This window comes from Neodiprion virginianus, chromosome 2 (genome assembly GCF_021901495.1).
Source record: "Neodiprion virginianus isolate iyNeoVirg1 chromosome 2, iyNeoVirg1.1, whole genome shotgun sequence".
Taxonomy (NCBI): Eukaryota; Metazoa; Arthropoda; class Insecta; order Hymenoptera; family Diprionidae; genus Neodiprion; species Neodiprion virginianus.
The window spans coordinates 29,617,316-29,641,035 of record NC_060878.1 but is presented as its reverse complement, the minus strand read 5'-3'; the positions used below and the strand labels follow the sequence as shown (position 1 = coordinate 29,641,035).

Genomic DNA, 23,720 nt, shown 5'->3' with positions numbered 1-23,720 from the left:
CGTTCAGAAACCCTTTCACATTGAAGATGGCACGCTGTGTATAAATTGCAGCCCATTCGATTAGAGCACTTTTCAGTAACGAATAATTTGCGCGCATTTTGTATCAAAACTACACTGAAATGAGGTATGAAAAAAAAGAAAAAAATACTCTCGAGAAGTTCACAGGAAAGCCTAAAATTTTTGTGAAGAAACTTTTCTCATATCTCTTTTGCTATCGATGAACAATTTATTCAATCTGTTTCTATTGACCATATATTTCATGCTTACGTATTATTGAGAGCACATTATATGAATACTCTGTGTTTATATGCAAAAGTGAAAAACTTACCTCTTTTCCCTGGGTGACTTTAGTTGAAGCTGCAAGTATTTTGTCTCACTGTTTAGGAATTTTTCCGATCTTCGATATTAACTATATCCATTACTCGTAACAACTTCATACTATGCTCAATCGTTTTCTCTCGCAAAAACAATTCACATTAGCGTCTCAGTAAATTAGATGTACAGATCTCAGTCCCAAGGTAACCAAAGAGCAAATTCGATCTAGAATAATGTATAGTTGTACTGATTTATTTCACGCGCACTGTACGCAGAATCAGCTAGACACGTTGTGGAACAGAATTTCATACAATTTGTTTACTTCTCATTTTGATATACGTAATTTATTGAATAATATACCCAACACTCAATATTCATACACTATTAGTACATAACGTTCCGTGCATTTATTTATACATTCATACGTGGGAACCAAATATCATTGAAACATTTATAAAACTTGTTCTTATAAGAGTCAAATCCATTTCGAAAGTGATGCACACATCTATAGTGCAATTAATTATTTATATATTTACTTTACTTTAATTTATACGTTACTTTACTTTTTTCATGGCAGACTCATTTTTTATTTAATCATTATTATTAGTAATATTAAGGTTATTATTAATATTATTGTTGTTGTTGTTGTTATTGTTACTACCATTAATATTAGTGTTATTATTGTTGTTATTATTATTGTTTCTTAATCGTATCATCGCTCATACGTGCAGCGCCAAGTGCTTATAGTTCCAGCTACTGTAGTGCGCGTTTTCTTTTGTCGTCGTCGCTATTACATACATTAAACGTCGTTAATTTTTATTATTACTCTTATTATTTTTAATTTTTTTAATTTAATTTTTCGTCATTTTTTCCTCGTGTGTCTGTAATGTTTTCTTGTTTTTTTTTTCTTTTTTTTTTTAGTTTCTCTTCTGTCGAATTCTTCTAATTATCCTTATTTTTTTCATGTAGGTAGTGCAACTTCACCTCATGCGCGGCAATGAATTGTTATCGTTATTACATCGTAACTAGGTTTATAACTGTATGAAATAGACAAACGGACTAGTTATCTAAACCCTGTGAGAGAGTCATTTAAAAATTGTTTTCTTAATTATTATTTAGAAATAATTTATGTATAATATTTATATTTATATTTGTATTATAATATTAATTTATACTACCTATTATGTATATATATATATATATATATATATATACGTCTATATCATATAATATTTTATTCCTTTTTTTTCTTTCTTTCTTTTTCTTTCTAATAATAATAATAATATTCATAATAATAATAAGAAGAAGAAGAAAAAGAAGAAGAATAATAATAGTAATAACGATAATAATAATAATAATAATAATAATACAGTAATAATGATGATGGCGATGATGATGATGATAATGATTATAACAATAATAACAATAGTAAAAATAATAAAAATAAAATTAATAAAAATAAAAAGTTTTGTTCTAGTATATACATGTGTTGATGATAATACATAATTCGACAGGCTAATTTCCCTTCGTATTATAGTATAATTATAGTTTAACGTAATTTATAATAACTTAATTTAATTTAATGTATTAAATTACGTGCGTCCTTAATACTGGCGGGAATGTATATCGCGATGGGTTTTTTCACCTATTATATTCTTGGTGTTGTTCGTAAAGTTTTAGAAACCCCAGGTCCGTATAATATGTAAATGTATACCATGTATGTACGCGAGCACCAAACGACATAAAATTGACGTATGAGCCAATTTGCGCTGCAATAAATCACGGCTGCTCCGCATGTAGTTAGAATAAAGTGCGTACACATCACATATATACATATGCGTACATACATCATACTTACGTATTTAATCCACTCAAACTTACCCTAGATACACATGAACCTATTACATGTATACATCGTGCAAACACTTGTCTTTCGTGTTTTAATCATATTTCGAGTTACTCCTCGTGTATCTTTAATATAATTTCGTTTTCGTCCCCTTTATCTAAAAATCGAGTTTTGTTTTATTTTGAATTTTCCTACTTTCTCGTTTTTCCGTATCGTCAGTTTCTGCGTACAGTAGCAGTCATTTTAAGTAATAATAACGTTGCACGTAGAATGTTTCGTCATGTTTCGTAGATGCAAAAACCAAGGCCGTTGTGCCTGATGCACAATAATGGCGTTTCTCATGTTTCGAGAGTGCCACTGGCGGAAAACAGCTGTTCGAAAGCCGCTTACTTCGTATTAGAATTGCATCGATTCATTCGTATCTGGCAATGAGCCCTTTCCTCTGCACAACTGTCACACCTGTGGCTACCACCTGTTGTTTCCGTCAATCTGTGCGTCTATGAAACTCGAGTACTTTTGAAGAGAGAAAAAAAAAATGTACATACAGATTTTCATCTGTAAGTCCCTTCTTTCCCGTCCCACCCCCCGAGATTTTTTTCCCTCAGCGAAATTAACGTTATCATATACGTAAACAAGTTTATTGTTAGTAAATGATATTTGTCTCATTACAGTTTACGTTCAATAATATAATTATATATCAATTATGTCCCTCTTATCAAGTATCAATATCGGTATTATACTTAATACATGTGCTGCCGTTTGACACTGATTCGCAATTATACAGGGTGAATTCCTAACGACTGCATGGTCCGTCGTCTGCTAAAATGCAACGCGTCCGCGCCACGATCTGAAAGGGACTGTTTGCCACGGCGACCAAACGCCGCGATTTCCGACCATGCGGTCTTTAGGAATTCATTCTGTACATTGATTCGATGATCGTGATAATGACAATAATTGAGGATTTACCCGATAATGCGGTACATCGTTGAAAACTGTTATGTTGTAACACGCGACACAGGAACGTATGTAATACATATGTATGTACTTATGGTAAATATATAATTTACAATTATAATAACAGACACCGCGGTAGGAGGTTCGGGCGTATAATACCAATGATAATGACGGTAATAGTAATAAAAAGAAGAATCTTACGCCCGATTTTGTGTTTTATGCCCGCGTTTAGCCCATGCCATGCATTATATTTCCGTTAGCGGAGGTTTCTGCTTCATCCCCATAGCTGACGTTGTTAACTTATTTATAGGGAAGAAATGGTTGCGGGTTTTCATGCCAAGTCAGTATACGGGGATGTTGCAGCTTACGGATCGTACGATTGCGGAAACTGCATGGTTACAGGGTAAATACGTCAGATCGGGCACTCCTCGCGTATTAGATACCGCTGCGCGCTGGTTCCGTTATTACCACAACGCACATTAACGATAATAATGATATAATAATGTGAATAACAATAATAATAATATGATAATGGCAACATAACACGTAAAACTTTACATGCGAAATTACGCCTTTTTCGTGAACATGTACGTACATATACATATACGTATGTGTATATGCATGGGGCGTTCCACGTTCAGTCGACGTGCATCTGACCCACTCCTCCTGCATGTCTGATTTCTTATTGAAATAATCATATACACCGCAGGTTAGCTAAATATGTGAAAACCTTTCATATTGACGACAGTTTTTTGTCAGGATAATTGTATGACATTCGAAATCCTGTTCTTCTTTCCAATTTTAAGTTGTTTAGTTGAAGATCCGTGAATCGGAATAAACGGAAAAATTCTCATAAACCGCGATGAGTAATTGAATAATAAAAGAGATTCTTTTTTTTTTTTAATGAATTATTATCAAATCAGGGTTCCAGGATAGCATTGGAAGTTGTTTACTAGTTTTGAATTTTATCTGCGAATTTTTCCTAAAAGTAAAAATCAAGTTTCAAAGAATATTCTCAAAGTAAACACTGCAGTTCTAATGCACGTACAAAAGACGAATGAATATCGTGTGAAAATTTGTGTGAGTTATGAACCCGTCAAAATCTGCATATGTTTTAGCCTGATCTTTTCAAGTTGCCCTGGAATAATACAAGTGGAAGAAAATAGTTGAAAATATTAAGGGTTGAGGGCGGGCTCGAAACGATGTGAAATTCCCCCATATTTTATCCCCCGTATTCAATTACATTTTATATAATGTGTGTGTGTGTGGCTTACGTACGTATATAATAATACTAATGCGTGAGTATTAATTTACATAATACGTGGATATACGGCATATAATGAAAAAAAAACGCATACTAATTGTAAAACGCTCCTTACACCGACAATTACCATGTATGTATGTATATTACTTGCGTGTAGTCTGTGTTGGGTGCTGCGTGTACGCGTGTGCGAAGGTGTGCCTGTATAATTCTTATATCAATTAATTTCTCTTACTTTTTACTTTTCAATTTTCATTTATTTATTAATTTTTATTTATTTTTATTTTTATTTTTTTTTTTCTCCTTTTTCTCTCCCTCCTCTTCATATACTCCTAAGTGTTTCTTTCCTATATAATATCATTTCCCTCGATGATAATAATAATAATTATCAATATATTTCTATATAGTCGTTTAACAGGCCGTGGCTATACAGGGCCCACTACACTAACGTCAATCGGTGGCGTGCGGTCACCCAAAATTTACCCCGAATAAATATATGTATAATATATCGTATTAATCTATCGCCTCCCTGTAAATATTACTTATCACCAATATCACTCCTCGGGAATCTCCTCATCCTCCTCCTACTCCTCCCGTTTTCGTCTCCGGCCGTCAGGTATTAATTAACGTTTTGTTTTTCTCCACCTCTCATCAGTTGCGATTACTCCCCGTGTCCTCGCCACGGAACAAGTATATCGACCAGTAAGCCAGGTTGAATAGCACGAATACGAGGGGGAATGCTACCCGGGCGAAGACGTCGATCCTCGCGCTGCCCTTGGCCCGGCACTTGAACCAACGCAGCGGTATCAGGCCCCAACAGCACTTCTCCGTCTGGCCCAGCGATACCTGGGAAAAACGGTGAAACTGCTGCTGCTGCTGCCGTCGCTGCTGGTGGTGGTGGTGGTGGTGCTGCTGCTGCTGCGAGAGGGAGGACATCGCCGTCGGCGAGGGGGCCGGGCTCGGGGAACCCGAAATGGAGGATGAACCCGGGTGGGAAGAAGACGCCCGCGATCTAATATGCGCCGCGCGTGGTGCGAGCGGCGAGTAGGAGTCCTGCTGGTGGTGCTGAATCGACGAATGCGAGAGACGATGATCGTGATGGTGGTGGTGGTGGTGCTGCTGCGGATGATGGTGATGCTCGTGGTGGTGATGATGATGCTGGTGATGCTGATGGTGGGGGTGATGCTGAGGCGAGTGCTGATGGTTGTGATGGGCAACATGGGCGTGGGGGTGGCCGCTTGCCACGTCCCGCGATCCGATAATCTCCTCATCGAGGTTCACTCGCCCTCCGCTTCTTCCCGGAACAGGTACGTTGACCAGTACGCGAGGTTGAACAGAGCGAACACGAGAGGAAATGTGATCCGGGATATGACGTCGATGCGCTTGGACCTCGTTGGGAACTTGGACAGCCACGACCTGCAGCAGTTTTTTGGCCGCGATTTCATGTGTATTTCGCACTGTAACATTTTATCCATCGATATCGCGTCCCCTTCGTGACGCACCAACGGTTTCTGAAAATTCAAACATCGTACAGTTTACATCTCGCGAATCAACGATCGAGAGGTTACACCAGTGAACGAACAACCCTGTCATAATCGCTGGGTACGGGTTTACTTTTCTCTGGTTCTTTTCGTTCACTGGTGAAGTCACCCGAGCCAGTTTCCGTCTCAGCTTGCACGATTATTCGATCGCACGGAGAATTTTAAGGATCGACGCGGTTCGTGCGTGAGGATAATTGTAGGGAAAGACTCAATCTCGTAGACCGACGAAGAAAATCAGAAACACAAATGAGGGTCGAGGCTCGAAGAGACTCGTTACCACGATCACCGTAGTTACGGTGGACTCTTAAGTCGAAAACCTTCGACTTCGAGCATCACTCGCGGATGTCCCGTTTCAAGGGAAACTTCGAATATACGAACCATTGCGAAATTGGTTGCCCCATCGGGTTCAGGCTCAGCCCCTGGATCGATAGAAGCTGATTCCATCTCCCGAAATTTCTTCTTCATATTCTCACGGTGCATGTCGCTCCGAGAGGCGTAATTAACGAGAGCGAACTCTAGCAGAGCGCCGAACACGAAGGTGAGACAAACACCGGTCCAAACATCGATCGCCTTCGTGTAAGAAACGGGCGGTAGCGAAGCGTTTATTCCGGAAGTCTGGGTGGCCATGGTCAGCAGCGTCGTTACACCTGCACGGATTACGGAAACGTCAAGTTCGGCTCATTTCAAAGCCCCACGCTAATCCCCGGGCTCTCCACTCTCGGCTTTGTTTTTGCGAGGCATTTATACATCTACTCGGAGCTTACCCAGGGATACCCGAGCCGGTACGGCACTCTGGTCCAGCCAAAAGGACACCCACGAAACGATGACCAGCATGCAGCACGGGATGTATATCTGTATCAAGTAGTAGCTGAACTCTCGTTTGAACAGCAGATCCACCTTCAAGCAGCTGTATTCACCTGCGACGTGGAATCGGGTCTTTTAAGTTGCAGCGAGCTTTCCAAATTCTAACGATCCCGATCCTGTATGATATATTTGGCTTCCGACGCGAGCCGTATAAGCGACAACTTACCGGTGTTCGTCTTGCTGTTGCAGTAATCGGTCAAAAACTTTTCCAACGTGAACCTGGGTAGGTGTAGATTTTTAACGACTTGAACAGGGTCGCCATCCTTCCAAAGAAATACGAGATCGTCCGTCGTCCATCCGTCTGTGAGGAATAAAGGAGAAAAAAAAAATAAACTCTACTCCGGGAAGCTTGTAAGCCTCTGTTTTTTCTATTGATCGCAACGAATGTTTCTCGGGTTTCGTCGCGGCATTAAAAGGGGGCTCGGAGTGAAAGTAGCAAAAGAATGCGAATATACTCACAGCTCGCCATTCGTAGGGAACATATTTGTCGATCAAGAGGGTAGAGTTTCAGGTCCATCGGGCAAGACAGCGTCAGAGATATCCTGGTGGGAGCAAGGCATTTGGTTAGTTTCTACGAATTTCGGCCGTATCATGGTCTGAGGATGATTTTGTATTAAAAAAAAAAATCCGAAACTCAACGGAATTTGTTAATCAGGTTACAGTTTGCAACTCAGTTGAATTACTTATGGGACAATGCATTAGTTTTACGACATTTGGTGTGTGAATTGATAGTTTTAATCAACTTTATTATGCCATAATCAAGATACGGCGAGCTTTTTGAAAGATACAAAAATATAAAATTCTGTAATTATGAAGAAAAGCTTTAGACATCGTTGCTTTGTTTCAAATCCCTTCAAAATACTTGAAATCTTGGTAGATTCGTTCAATATCGCTCTACGATAGCTCATTATATCCGGAAAACTGTTTTCCGCCGAGTCACAGGTAACAAATTCAACAACAGTGCTCCGATATTGATTATCGGTAATCAACAAATGGGAATACGGCTTTTGAGGCATGAAAATAAAATCCGTTTGAGTTGTTTTATAGAAAAATACTCCTCCAAATTAAAATGAGCCACCGTAGAACAAATCTACTGAATTTTCAACCACTTTGAAGCGGTTTGAAACGAACCATCGATATCCGAGCTTTCATTTGCCGCATCAGTATTTCATATTTTTGTACTTTTAAAGAGACCTTCGTAGCTTACGAATATAACATGATTCGATAAATACTCAATGTACGATTGTCTCGTAACAAAGTCAATGAATCCTATATATTTTCGAACCAACGATCTCTTTTCCATTGATGAAGATTAAAAAAAGATTACTACTCGTGTTGGTCAATAATTACGGATCGGGACTATTTATTACCTTATACTGTAGAGAACTGAGCCATAGGGAAAAATTCGTATGTACACATTAGGCATAATGATGTTGTGGAAATGTCCCTCCTTTTCGTTGGAGAAAAACAAATCCGGCATCCATACTCGGTTGGCCTCCGTGAGCGTGAGATATTTCAGTCGACCTGAAAGGGTATAATATTGTGAATCTGTGGCCGCGGCATTAAGAACCCGAGGTTGCATATTGCGCGAAAATTGTTGTTTACTCCTGGTAGCGGGCAGCGTCTGCGTCGCGCTCTTTAATTTAATTTTGATATTTGACGATATTTTTCCCTCGCTCGACCTCCTTTTATTTTTCGAAAAGTTACTCGGCGCCGACGCCGCACGGCTGTTATTGAAAGCAGCAAAGTTAAGTTCGGTATAATTTAATCTGCGCGACACGAACCTGGCAAAAGTTAATTATCAAACTAATTAAACGGCATAATACGTACCTCCGAAGTCATTAAACTTGAGCCGCTCGTCCAGCCACTGTTCTCGAAAAGTCAGCTGCACGGAGTATTCCTACGAACAAACGGAAACCCATTTATTCCTGTTCCTAACCACGGGAAGCAGGGATGATCGATTCGGGGTTGCTGATTTCAACCCAAGACCTCGAGCAGCCAAGAGTTCGGAGGATCGCAACCACTTCAACTCCTTAATCTCGCTCTCGCGTTACACGAAAGAGGAACGAAATTTTCACGAAAATTGATTACCCCTTTTAAAATAGTCGAAACGTTATTTTTCACGTCAATTATAATACTCGTCTACCTCACACTGCTCGAGATCTTGGCGGGTAATATACTTACGTCGTGATTCCGATAGAAAGTAGGGAAAAAAAAATGATACGAAACAGAAAAAAGATGATACAACGTCGTATTGAATTTATATGTACAGGAATGTTTCGATGGAAATGATAAAATGTTTGCGGTGTGTCCCAGCTAAAATGACAAATTATGCAAAATGTTATTTGAAGAGGAATAATAATTTCTAATCAACAGAATACGTGAGCTATAAATTATATACTCCGCGAAACGAACAGCTGTTGTCATTTTTTTGCATTCGTGTACTCGCCACGTATATATTATCAAACTCTAAACAATCTTGTTGCCGAACCAACGATAACCACTGTAGCTTCCAAGGATTTTATGTACAGACTCTTGAATTACACGCAGCTGATGCCGACCGGAGATACGATAAAATGAAAATAACGGACCATCATACCTGGGACACGTTCTGCAAACGTTTAATTTGCTTTTACTTAATTCAAGATCAACGAGAGTCTTTACTCTGCTCGTTTAAAAGTAGGTAATTCTCAACTCACAGACGACGTTGTAGCGATAAATAACGCTGTCCATAGAGAAGAGGAAGATGGCAAAAAAAAAAAAAAAAAAAAAAAAACGGAAGTAAAAATAAAAAAGGAGCAAAGAAAGGGAGGGGGAGGGGGTGGGAGGGGGCAATTCTCCCGACAAGATAGCGCGAAGCGCTTTCACGGGTAAAAGATTCTATAGATATACCGTCTACCGAATCGATGAAAAAAAAAAGTTTTGGTGTATAAAGGTTAAATCATGAGAGAACAAAGGATGGCGTGTTCAATCTACGTAGAAGGTGGGATATAAAATATATAACCGTAGGTAACGTCTGGGCTGAAAATGCTGAAATAGTCCAAGTTTTGGTAAAGAACACAATCGTTGGCTGGGCGGCACACCGTGGTTCAAAGACCATAGAAAAAGGCGTGAGGTAGACAGACAAGGATTACGATGCGATACGTTATGGGAAGTGAAGCTGTGCTCGCCAACGACTGTACGTTAAGCCAAAAGGGTGCCGGGGTGTTGGCCACTCGGCGCTTTGCCCAGGACCTAAATTTCAACTTTCGACATGGTTGGCAGGTCAAGAGCGAACCCTTTCACTGGCTCGAGTACATTAATGACATGTTATAACCGGGCAGCTGGGAATGATTGAAAGATAAAAAATGAAACGAAATAACGCTAGGTAAAAGCGAGTGAAAGGGTTGCGGGGAAATTTTTTTTACCCCCGACAAATTATATCACCCGAAAAGAAATTGAAATAGTTTCCTGACCTGTACGTATGTTAAATTAATAACAATGATCTCTGCCGATTGGCAGGAAAATAATTTCGAATATTTTTGCAAAACACGACGATCGTTTGAAACATGTTTCAACTTCCTCCGGTGTGTTTATACCTGTTTCAATATATAAATATACCATATATTTGTTGGTTGAAATAAAAATAGGTATACACGATAAGCTATATAAGATCGGAAACTTGATCGATGCATGCAATGAAAGTGCGGTGATCTGGCGATTCGCATATTATACGTTAAACAAACAATCCGGCAGACGAAAATATCCAACTCGTACAATGCGTGCAACGAAAAATAGCACTAAACACTAGCGTTAAACGCGGGCATGCAAAAGCACATCGAACACCTCGTATGTAATACAACATATTGATGACAAATATAATTAATAACTCCTAAAACTAAGATGACGCATCCATCGGTGCACGTTACCAACGTTATACAGTTGCTACGCCTATTGAATATGTAGGTACGTACGTACGTACATACGTAAGATAAAGGTATAACATGTATAACGATAATAACTTATCAAATATAGGTATATAGTGAAAAGTGAGGTTCGCATGCTTGTTTAGCTCACGATTCTTATCTGTGTGCCGTTGACTGCGATGGCGGCGTCTCTGGAGGAGCTGTGCATGTATAACTTTCTATTTGTTGTAAATTTCTTTTTTTTTTCCTTCTTTCTTTCGTTGTTTTCCGTTTTCTATTTGGGTTTGCGGTGGACGGGGCGGAGAGGGGGGGATACAGGTAGGATATTGTTATACGGTTCACCTATTTTACAATGAATGTTACAGTCTATCGTTGGACACTGCACCTGTGCTATATTAGTGATGGGGGGCACGTTACCGCCATGAATATACGTGAGTATAATACTATCCGTAATAATATGATGTTATCGTATGCACATCGCTACATGGTCAATGTATGTACGTAATCATCATCACCTGACGCCATGTTGCCGCGTAGTAGATACAGGGTATCCAATTTCTCGTATCACAATAATTACCGTGTAGCTCTTAGGTTTACGTCAATTATTGAAGCACACCACTTTGTGACGCTACTGCGTTCGTGATTTGTACAAACGACAGGAACGGTTTCTACTGACCGCGTTACATGATCGTTGATCATTCCTGTTTATTTTTTATTCCTCTCTCGTTATCTCCTTCACCGAGACGACAGCTTTCCCGTTTTCTTCGCTCACACTATACTCTCTCTTTCGTATACATCTTTGTTTCCCACAACTTGTAATTGTTACTACCATCCATCGTCTTTACTCGTTTTATTGGTCGATTAACAGTCTGTTAACAGGCAACAATTAGTGAGCCTGAAATCACCTGATAATAAACCTGAGGTGAACGTTCGGTTCTGTACCCTGACGGAAAAATTTTTCATCTTTGTTATAAAAAGACGAACACCAAGTGTACGGAATGTTTAAATTCTTCCTGAGTAAATCACGAGGAGCTACGACAACTCTTGAAAAAAACTTTGCAGCATACATACATACATACATACATACATACATATATATATGTATAATACATATAATATATATACATGTATATACGTACAACGAAAGTCCGAAACTTTCTGAAAGACTCTCAAGATTCTTGGCCATTTATTTTCACTACAAGAAGTTATTATGTCAAATAGCGATCGTTTATCATTCAGAAACGTCCGCGGAACTTTCAGCCAAGTTACAAAATATTTCGGACTCTCTTTCACGGTAGAATTTCCCCGCAATTCCTCAGAGAAAATTAAAAAAAAAAAAAGAATTTTTATTATAATTTTTTCGGTACACTCTGAATATTAGCGACTAAATCTTTCCGCCAGGGTTATTACCGACCATGATCGTGCGTACCCCGCAATATTTTGGTGTTCACTGTTCACCCATAGCGTAATTGCACTTGGACGAAGTGACGAACGGAGTTAAAAAAAAAAAAATAGCGGGCGAACCTTCGTCTTGAGAGAAAGTTGTAGCCGCCGACCGAGGTACGTTATTACAGTTCCGCGGAATCGACAAGCATAATGTGGTTATAAAGTACAAGAAAACAGCCGGTCCGTGACAGCTGACAGAAAAACGTTGAGCGTTTCGCAATGCGAGTCGAGTTGGCAATAAATACAAGTTCGACAGTAAATCCCCCCGAATCTCCGTAGCCCCGGGTCATCCATCGACGGTTAAGCACCGGACTGAAGTCTGCCGTTTATAACTAACATACGTTATAGACAACGTGGGCACAACTCGTACGTACATATATTGGTGTTACAGCTGTGTACAGTCGACAGAAGACGTGTAGGTATAAAATTCGATTCGCGATACGAATTATGACAGTTTATCACGGAGTCCGTCATACGCTGCGCGGTATCGGATGATGCCCACCTGATTGCGAATGCTGCAGGATGACATTTTCTCGGTACCGAGCGAACTCGGATACGGTGCAGTGACGGATGTCACTGCATGATTCAATGGGGAGTGAGATGTAAGAGAATTAGATACGCGTGCTGCACTATTGTGTTGCGGATAGGCAGTGAGTGCGGTTAAGAGACACGCCGTCAGACACCGGAACGACGATCGATGGATAATTATAATGTGTGGTTAATAAATGAATGCAAATTTACTTGCTGTTACTGTATTGTTTTAAGCATTTGAGCATCGTCAAAAACGGAGGATTACAGAATACGCTACGCGACGATCCGCGTGTCGCGTGTCATCGAGGGGTGGGGTTGAGGATCCGAATTTGAAAAGTTCCGGAAGCGGCTGAACTCGAATTATCTCGTGGCTAAACTTGATCTGAAGAAATTTCACTTCCACCAAACAACAATGTTTCGAATGGCTGGAAACCAGACGGTTCGAAGTTCCGAAATGCAGGATTACGAAAATTCAAGTTACGATAGAGCAGAATTCCGGAAAGTAAAGTTTCGATGGAGTAAAATTCCGGAAATTAATATACACTGACACAGCGTAGTTTATTATATATTCGAGTGGGTGTGAAAATCAGAAGAACCGAATACCGGAATGACCAGAATTCCGAACGTAAAAATATCGAAAATTCGAAACAAAGAAAAATCAAATTGGTGAAGTTTCACTCGTCAGCCGGAAGCTCACAGAACTGAAAGTCTTGAATCGTTCGGAATTTCGATGGTCCAGATTTTTTAATCTTCTCACTTTCGGAGCTTTGAGCGCTGGGTTTCGGACCATTCGAAGTTTCGACGTCTCGTTAAAGTTTGGTTTCCATACCTCGAGTTTCCTCTTAAAAAAATCCAGACTTTGGCGCTTTCGGAAATGTTCAAATTCGGACTTTCACCCCCGCCCCTTTATCGAAAGTTGTCGCACATACAGGTATAATATTATATATACTTATAAAAACAATCTTTATCCATTATATAAGTAGCGTACATTTAAATATTAAATATGATACAGATTCGGGTATATATACGTATATAACAATATATAATAGATATAGATCAGGCACAGCGCATTCCCGACACATACGTACACATATAGCCCAGTCCTGCAAGCCATGTTTCGTGTTGTTAGAGAGTATCGTGGTAGGTGAATGCAGGGTGTGGGTACTCGGAGTATAATCGTGTAATTATGTAAAGGTGCGAATGGCGTGTCGTTGTGATTTCCGGTCTGTTCTCAACCGCCCTCATCCTCTTAATAAGCTCCCTTTCTTTCACTCTCACTCTCTAGCCTCCCCCCTAACAATATTAAGTCCGTCTTCATTCTTCCACGACAAATTGCCGATCGTAGGTACAATTCAACGAACGTAACCCCGCACTATTATTATCGCTCCTGACACACGCTACGAAATGAAGAGCTTTCTGCCGACAAGGGGACGATACAATCGACGCAGAAATAAGGTACGAAAGAGACCTTCGCCGTCCGTGCAAACGTTTCTCATGGCACGATACACGTGTAATATCGATAGCTGAACTCGGCCTGATTGCCTCCGAGTCTATACACACCCTGTCTATAAATTATGTATTTCCCGAACAGCGTCGAGCGGTCGCGGCGGTCGGAGAAAGAGTTGTTCGGCTTGCGTTAAAGTTTAACAAGTATACGTATATACCACATGCCGGCAACTGCGCTCCTGACCCTGCGGCCGCTTCGCGTTCAACATTGAGTAGTCGGTCCGATCGGGGTATAAAACAGTGTGTCAAAGGCGAGGGTTCAATTACGCGACGGCTGCGAAGAAGTGGAAATAACGAAAGATACGAAAAAAAGAAAAAGGAAAAAAAAACAATGATAAAAATGTGGGTACGTCGCGTCGTTGGTCGGCCATCCGCAATCCCGATGACGAAGAAAAGCTCCGCGCTGACCCTTGAACGATGTATAAAGGTCGCGCCATTCGCAAGGGAAGCTCAACCCTCGAAACTTCCAAGCTGGATTTAATTGAGGTGTGGTTTTTTCTTCATCCCTCTTTTCTTTTTTTTTTTTTTTTTTTTTATACGCGATACGATTGCAAGGCCTGAGAAGATTCCGTTGCCAGAATCGTTTTTCTGGGAATTTCGGAGATCAAGGATCGGATGCTTTTGGATCTGTGGATTGTTTCTGGTTTTTTTTATCACTTTAACCGAGCATTTTTTATTGTTAGTAAATATTTTCCACGAGCCAAACCGTAACGTGACCGTATGCGCAGTATTTCGGCTCGAAGTTTACGAATCAGCTCGTTTTTTGCAATTGTGATTACTAACTGTTTTATGCGAAAATGTGATTGTTGAACGTATTTAAAAAATATCAGAGTCACGATCCCGTAAGCGTACGTCAATTAATTCGTTGGTTTACTTTTGAAGTTTTCCCTCTCGCAATCATATCTTCGCAAGAATAACGAAAATTAAACACGGGGTAACTTCGTTTTCAAACCAACCGACGCATATTTGCCAATAATTATAACGAGAAAAGTATGTTACGTACCTGCCTACCTACTCGAACAATCGAAACGAATGTAAGGTCAGGACGGAAGGGAGACGTTAAGCTTTCACCGTTCCGGGGACAGAAAAATAGTTTGAAACTTGAGAAAGTTTCCAAATTCGTGAAACCGCAATTAGTAGGCAGGCGTAAGCGACCCTGGGGAACGTTCTTCTCCGGCGTTATGATAAATTAAATTTCAACAGTTACACATCCCAGATAAATTCAGATCGAGAGGTCGCGAAAGGCTTCCCCGTTAGTCACACCGCTTAATTTTTCACTCGATCTGTACATAACGGAGTTTCGCCAGCGACAGCGATTGAATCATTAAACGAAGCTGGATCCGATCGTTAGGAGGCCGCGGGATATCATAGCAGGAGTTGGGTACACCGTTTAATCCCCGGGACAAGGAGGTAGTGGAACTGGAAAAAGTAAAGAAGAGGCGGAAGAATGAGAAGGAGGGGAGAGGGAAGGAGACGGAGGGAACCACTAAAACGCAGGGGACTCGATCCGCTCCCGGAGTTGCGGCTTTCTTCCTCAGGGGTGTGTTTTCATCCCCCGGAGCTGGTAGTCGGGTAGTACATTACCGGGTTTATGGATGAAAAGGCGACACCGCGGAAAAGGCCGGGGTCTGTTTCGGCTTTGTTTAGTCGACGTTGGTCAACGGGGTTTTGTCCCGAGCCTGTTGAATATTTATTTCGAGGCCGCGGGGCGGGGGTGGAAATAAACTTCCGGCTTCGCACTGCGCGCGGGCATAATGCGAACGTACGACGAGTCAGCGAATGCATGCACCGCGGAGGGTTTTGTCGCCGGCGATTCGGACTCTTTATCGCCCGCGTTCCGTTTCGCCCGTCCGTATACGTATTATATCTACGTGCGTAACCTACGAGCCGAGGTACGCAACGCTCGATCAACTATCTTCGGGTCGAAAGGTCAGAGATTGAAGTCGACTATTCCTCCTCCTCCTCTACCTTCGTATACTCGTATACCATCTACGCGCGATAACAACTTCCCAAGTAATTATACCTTCAAACATCCTTTGTTTGGTTCTCCCTGCGCAGACGACGACGCCGACGGCTTCCTTAATCGGGGCGTAAGCTTGACGAGTTTTGTACCTCCGGTGACGCAGCAGGGCAACTTTCTTCGCCGTCGACCGAGTTTACACATTCAGCTCGGGGATCAACGCCGCGTCCCGAGCCACGGAGGCTAATCAAGTACCTACCGCCCACAATCGAGCCGAGTACACGCCTCGTTTTAAAAACAAACCCCCTGATCATTTCGCAACCACTCGTCTTCGGAGGGCTCGAGCGAGTCTCTTGGATTTATTTACAACTTTCAAGACACTCGAATCCCGCGGTGCCTGCAACAATGCGCCTCGGTTCGATCTCGTCGAGAGCGGTAGGTTCGGTATCGGTCGGAAGAGTCGCCCTTTACCCTCGGAAATACACCGGAACTTTTTCCGGGCCTTTGACACGGTCACCGATAAACCTGCGCAAACGTCGTGGCGATTGTTACTAGCCGTATACGTATACAATTTAATACATATGCGTTATACGTATAGGTGGTGTTGTTTGCGGACGATCGCGTGATAGTGTGACGTTACGCCGTTTGTCAGATTACGGGTCAACGGGCCGATTAAGCGGAGAAATACCATAGATGTTTCCCGTAGTAACCATCGCGGTATAACGGCGCCCGGTTGTCTGTCATCGTGTTTTACCGAGCTCGGAAATTACCGGCAATACCTACTCCGGACGCCATCGTTATGCTCAAGCCTTAATGCTAAATCGTTCCGAGATCCGTGCATCACACCGTCCGGAATCATTTATCGGCAACAAGTGAGAGCTGAAAAGTCGATATTTTTGTTGCTTGTTTAATTTCGACACGTTTAATCGAATAAAGCGTTTCGTTTGTTCGAACTGTTTTGGAATTAGCAACGACTGCTTCTTGCGCGATTCAAACGTCGTGGAAATTTTCCATTCTTATTGAGGGTTCACGATCTGGAATGGGATACGATTTAACGATAAGGCGAGACGAGTGAATTCACGCAGCGATGATTACTCGCGAAACATGACGTGTTTATACAACCGAACGGTGATTAATCGGCTTATAAGCGAACGAGTTACAATTTTTGAGCGAGCAATTGAGCGAGTGATTGAGTGAAGTAAAGTGAAGTGAGTTTAAGTGAAGTGAGATGAGGTGAGGTGAGTCGGCGATTGAGCGAGTTCGCATGCAGATCATATATCATATCATACAAGGTGTAAATATAAATACACGATACGTTTATGGTGTCGTTACAAGGCACCAGTTGTGGCAACAACACTGAAATAATCAGTCACGAAAGAAAAAGCTGATCGAAAAATCGAAACAAAGGGAGAATAAAAATTCAGAAAAAAACAACATCGATTTGATAAAGTTAATCGAGTTGAAAGATGTGAAACTTGAGGTGGCATCGGAAAGAAAGAGCATTTGAAAGAAATTTGAACGAATGATGAGTAGAAAAAAATTGAAATCGGAAAAAGAAAGTAATAAGGAAATCTTTGAAAAAACACAACGACCAATTTTCCGTAAATATGTGTAAGTGTAACAAATGTTCACGGGGATGTTCTACTTCTTTTGAATAGAAACAAAAAATTGGTACAATTTTTCTCGAATTCCAAAATCTTGAACTTGATTTCTCAGAACAATCTTAAGATTAGCTAGACCCACTCGCAAGCATCATCGGCTTTAACAGCAAAAATATTTCAGAGATATTTCAATGAAGTTATTCTCTTCTGATTCAAAACACGTATGAAAAGACACGCTTTCGCATTATCTGACGTAAGACTTTGAGAGGAATTGAATTGTCGCAAATATATTCAAGTGAAAAAGCGTGCGACAAGCAGCTTTTCACGATTTTCACTTTGACATGGAAATTTTTGTATGCTTCTGAAAATAAACTCAACATAAAAGTGACATCAATAAACATAAATATTTGCGGTAAATAAAATAATTCACGCATGTGACTTGCGAAAGAAATATTCATTAACACGTTTGCAATTTATTTATCAAAAGGTTGTTGATCGTATTTTTCGTCACCTCTACTTTGCCCTCGAAAATTGGTTTGAGAATTGATCAAAGTTTTGTAGAAAACTTTCAAAAAATGTTACTAACGCTTCTGTAGTTATAAATTTTATCCATCACCTCTAAAGACAACAAAAATTAATACCAATTTTCTTCTTCGTTCGATCACGTGACAATTCTATTAGAACCTGAATGTATGGTATGCAGTGTATTAAATGTGTAAAGAATAATGAAAAATAAAAAATCCGACACTCGCGATCAAGGCGTGTACATTTATTGATTACAATTTCAACAAATGTATTATGATATTTCAGGTACATGACAACACCGACACAAAATCACCGAATAACTGTATATATATACATATATACATATATATATATATATATATATATATATATATATATATATATATATATATATATATATATATATATAGATATATGCGTATATGTATAGTCATAAAATTTGTAGCATCAGGCATACACTGCGCGGCGTACATAGTATATATAATATACATATATACATATATATATATATATGTGTGTGTGTGTGTGCGTGTGCGCGTGTGTGTATATATATAACAACAGACGTACGTTATATACCGCAGCCGAGGTACAGAAGTACAGAGATACAATGTGGGTGCAGATTACGTAATATTATATATTTATACATATATATACATATATATGCAGATACGACGTGATACGAAGACAATTGCATCGTTACTTCAATTCTTGCGTGTGTTTATTTACTTTTTTTTTTTTGTTTTTTTTTTCCATCTATCAAGTGCTTGGCTTTTTGAATTTTGAATTTATCTATTATATTGTTTTCATTTGTTCTTGGTAGCAGAAACTGAGCTTTGGTTCACTCACCATGTTCAAATCGTCTATTTTGCTGATTGATCGAAGAAAGATGTTGACGCGCGCGATTGTCGGGCCATCTAGTTTGTCGTCGGAACAGAAGAAAAACAGAACATGTTAAAATTGATTATTGCGTAAATGCTGATTTTCTACATTCTTCCGTATTTCCATTCTGATTTCAATGCATTTCTCTTCATTCTACGACAGGAGCGTCGTAGACCCGTCTCCGTGCTTGCATATATTCGCATCGCAGATTAACCGCGAATTGTCATGTGTTTAAACAGCGATCATCTTGCGAGACTGAAAACATTGTAAGGAGGATTGATTGAATATTATTGATTATTTACTGCGCTGAAGTGAATGCCAATTTTGAACTATCGGTCAATCTTGCCTTTCAGTCGCTTTTCGACGAAATGATGAAATATTGTTAAATTTATTTTCATCCTCACTTTCTCTCCAATCTTATCGTTAGTCGGTGTCTATTTGGAAGAGGGCGGGACTAATAAGAAAACACAATATATGTGCGAGCTTGATACAGACCAGAGGTAATTGAAGAGCTTTTGAAAATCCCCAGGGTGGTGGGAGAGGGAGGGGGATTGAGGAACGTGCTCCATACGGGTGGGAATCGTCTTTATTGATGTTTTTATAGAAAACAGTTACGAGTCGAGTAGGTGAGGAGGGCGAAATAGCGTCGAGAGGCGGGGTTGGGGGGGTGAAGAAGAACAGAAAGGGAGAAAAGGGAACGGCAAGAAACCAAAAAAAAAAATAAAAATACCGCGAAAGTCTTTTTATTACTTTTATCCCTAGAATAGGCCTGTATTCCAGGATAATCGTGAGGGACCTTCGAGAATTACCCGCTGTGTCCAAACCAAAGTCTGAATTCATCGGAGCTGAAAGTTTGAAAGGAATAAAGAAAGAAAGAGGGGAAAAATCGGAAAGCCGGATAGACAAAGGGAGAAAAACAACCGAGCTGCTTTTGCGTTTCAGAATGTAGGCAGACGATGAATTTAAGACTGTAAATGGGGGGAGCCGGGGTTGCAGGAACTGAAACATAAAACCCCGGAGTAAGTTCGTGCTCTTTCGTTCTCAACTTGACTCAACGCGCCGATACGCTCGGCTCGATTCGAGAGGAGCTTAAAAAGACAAAACGAACTTTCGAAGTCTGGAATGGCGTTGGGTCTGCTTCGGGAACTGCGTCGCCTCGGGATCCTCGAAGGAGTCGTTGCCCCTCGTGTCCAGGGCTCGCATCCACCAGGACCTCTCCGTCTACGCTACTCCAATCCTCGAAACACGATCCGCTTCCAACCGTCACGTAAAAATACCCACCGTCCTGCAACTCCGCGATCCCTTCGGGGGGTTCCGAAAACAAAGGCTTAGGCGCACTTTCGGAGATCTTCCAGCGACGATTCAATCTCATCGGGAGATCGTCAAACACGCTTTTTTGGAAACGAAGTCGCCGAAAAGTCTGCATTTTTATAACATGCGTCCCTAACTGCACCGCAAGTCCGATTAAGTTTGTCAAATTTTTACACTTTTCACGTTAGTTCGGTGAAAAAAAAATTTTAAACCACCGTAACACGGCATTTAGTTATTATTTATACACCACTTTTCTTTCCGTAACTTAGCCCTCGCGATCGATCAATTCTTTCGGAGTAATTGCCTTTACTTTCGACCGTGTTAACACGAAAAGTGTTTGGATGATGACGATGTTCAAAGATCGAGATTGCGTACGATGAGGAAGCTTTGCGAGCTTTTCGCGCAGAGACGGTAACGCATCGTTCGATTCTGCGATAATATCTACTCGCGTCCTCGCCTATTGCGAACTCCAAGTTTTTCTCGGCAAATAGATTAATCCGGACATTTCGATCCCGCTGTCCAATCGGATTCAAACATTTTCCTCGAGGGTCCGTCGCGATCCGCGTCATCGTACGCAAGGGCGGCGATATTGACTCGGGATTATACGATCCCTCTCACCTGGCTCATCCATCCTCTAGATTACCGTCACTGACAATTTCCCCAGCATTTGAGGCTTGGCCGGAGTGACAAATGGCTGACGCAAATAGAAGCCGAGGCAGGCGTCTCGGGATCCCCGGACACCTGATCGTCTCTCGTCCGTTCGCGAAGATATTATACGAGAAATCCGGACGTAGAATTGCGACGGAGCGAAAGTTACGCGAGATACGGGAAGAAATTTAACGGGCCTTGAGTCTGCTCGGCGATAATTGAAACGGGGATAAAAAGTTGTAAACGCAAAACCGTTAATTGCAGGCCGCTTAGAAAAATTCACTCGTCGTCCAAGAGTATGAAATAAAATATTTCATTTCAGGGATGTTTTCAACCGTGGTAAATGAAGTTAGGTACTTAAGATCGGGATGCGCAGATATACAACTGCAAACTCTCCCCGTTTTGGCGGGGGCTGCTAATACGGTTTGCGGTATCCTCACTTGGTTATAATACCCGGGCTGCTGCATAATTCCGGAACGATAACGGGGAAGCCTTTGTTCTCTCCCGGGTAATATATTTTCGTTTATTGTCCGGCAGTTTTGCGGTTGGGGGTTCATCATGGCGCCACCAACCGTCGACGATAAATAAAGCAATACGTCCAGCGGACTGACCGAGTAGCGATCCTCTTCATTTCGAAAATGAATAGGCCTGCTTTCGCTCCCCTTACAGGGATGAAAATCGGAATCAGCTTTAGGGTGCATCGCCTCGTGCCCGGTTGACGAGAAGATAAAAAGAAAACAGAAGGAAAGAAAACAAAAAAAAAAATAAAATAAAACACAGAAAAACAAAAGCGCTTTTGAAAACGAAATTCGATATTTTTTCAACCCCGTTTCAGGTCCCGCTTTTTCGTTACTGGAAAACAATGATAAGGATATTGAGTATGTATATTCTGATGAAAGGAGACGAATATCCTTCTCCTTGAAAATCTTCTTATATCATAATGTTTCCTCCCCTTCTTTTCCTCCCTCTCATTTATTCTTGACGTTTTTTTTTTTTTTTTTTTTTTTTTTTTTTTATTCCTCTCTCCTTCTCGCCGGGCTATTCTTGAACCGTTTGAATAGAATCCATCAGCCAACTTGAGCCTGAAGAGTTTGAGCGTATAACAGGGTTGCGAAACGATTTTGGGCGGAATTTATTTTGTCGATATTAGACGGGTCAATTAACATGGAAATTTTATTCCTATAAGCTCTGGATGATCGGAACAATAATCGTGTAAAATTTTTACCGAGTCACCGAGCGATCGAACGAACTCGCATGGCGGTCTGCGTCACGCAAGTCGATTCAATTATCAGTGGGCGCGACGGTGTCACTCGGTCAATAATCTATTTTTCGCTCCAATCAATTTACAGGGAAGTCTCGATCCGACCAACGAACGTCGACGGTACATCGCGGGATAACAAGTAAATCAAGAGTGTTAAAAAGCAAAGAAACTTGACACCGAAGATGAGACGCTGTCAAATAAAAGAAAAGAAAGGATTTCATTTTCGCAAGGAAAGAGTATAAAAGGGAGAAGAAAAGAAATACGCCCTTTGAAATGTTACAACCCCTGCATCAACCATCGGATGACAAATATCCCACGAAAGATCCTGACGCGGACATTTTATGTACAAGCCGCCTCTCATTTTATCATTCTAGCAATGCCGCAACGGTGTAACAATAAATACGTGTACGTGTAACGCAAGAGGCGAGGTCGACTTCCGTTGTGCCTGATATTAATTTTTTATAAAGAGAGTGACTGAGTGTAAGTTTCGAGATTCGAGCGATAAACGGGAGGCAATATATCCGAGTAGAAATCGTCGATTAAACTTTACAGGACGTTGCAACGTTATCGCGCTATCAGTAATAACCCGGTTGACACGTGAAAGGTTTATCCTGACGCGAACGTCGAGGATAAACAATCGATTATAACACCGCTCGGTCAGGTGAGAAAGGTGGGAAAGAGAACAATGCGACAAAGAATAAAAATAAAAATAAAAAATGATGATGAAAAAAAACAAAAAAAAATCAAACAAACAATGAGAACAAATTGATGTAGTCACTGTTTCACGGGGCTACATGACAAATGAACGTTATCTCGCCCGTCCATTTGCATACACAAATCAAGTCTGCGGTTTACCTCAATTACACAACTCGCCCCCGGGAAAGCCTGATTTCCCAAATCGGTTGTACGCGTGCAGCGGTGGGTAGACGTATCACCGCATGGGAGGAATAACGGCGAATTCGAAAATTCCGGATTGGTCGCGATTTGAGCAAACACTTATTTTCAATCGGTACATTTGTTGTTACACGGTGCTTGATCGTTTCCCCCGTTTCACCGAAGGTCCCGTCTGCCTGTATATCGGAAAATGCTTGCTCGAAACACTGGATGCATTCCCGTTTACACACCCATACGCACCCACGCAATCATTCTCGCGGCGTGTTCGTCAGCCTCTGACGTATGCGCGAGTAGAAACTGAGCATTTCGATTCCTGATATGGACAGACCGGTAAAATAGGTCGATGCGTAAGGTATTCGCGACGCGACTGATTTACGCTCTGCAATGTTTTCAGCATCGACGCGCAGAAGCTTTATTGCGGAAATGTAACGACATCGAGTCTGCGAGTGTAGTTGATTGCCGGCGTGTCGGT

The 23,720-nt window shown here is 41.0% G+C and overlaps 1 protein-coding gene across 6 annotated transcripts in view; it reads right to left on the bottom strand.

Moving 5' to 3' along the window:
* Positions 1–4,610: 4,610 nt before the first annotated feature.
* LOC124297453 (glutamate-gated chloride channel) overlaps positions 4,611–23,720 on the bottom strand; it is a 97,329-nt gene continuing 78,219 nt past the window's right edge. For 3 of the 6 annotated variants that reach the window (XM_046748504.1, XM_046748503.1, XM_046748509.1), the window contains 7 exons: positions 8,612–8,681; positions 8,152–8,305; positions 7,241–7,323; positions 6,948–7,082; positions 6,682–6,834; positions 6,296–6,564; positions 4,611–5,887 (listed from right to left, as the gene is read on the bottom strand). In XM_046748504.1, the coding sequence (XP_046604460.1) occupies positions 5,654–5,887; positions 6,296–6,564; positions 6,682–6,834; positions 6,948–7,082; positions 7,241–7,323; positions 8,152–8,305; positions 8,612–8,681 (1,098 nt within the window). In that variant the 3' untranslated portion in view covers positions 4,611–5,653. Of the gene's footprint in view, positions 5,888–6,295; positions 6,565–6,681; positions 6,835–6,947; positions 7,083–7,240; positions 7,324–8,151; positions 8,306–8,611; positions 8,682–9,785; positions 10,229–10,837; positions 10,992–19,101; positions 19,170–23,720 lie in introns of those variants that run through there. The other 3 variants (XM_046748505.1, XM_046748507.1, XM_046748506.1) reach the window with 3 other exon arrangements.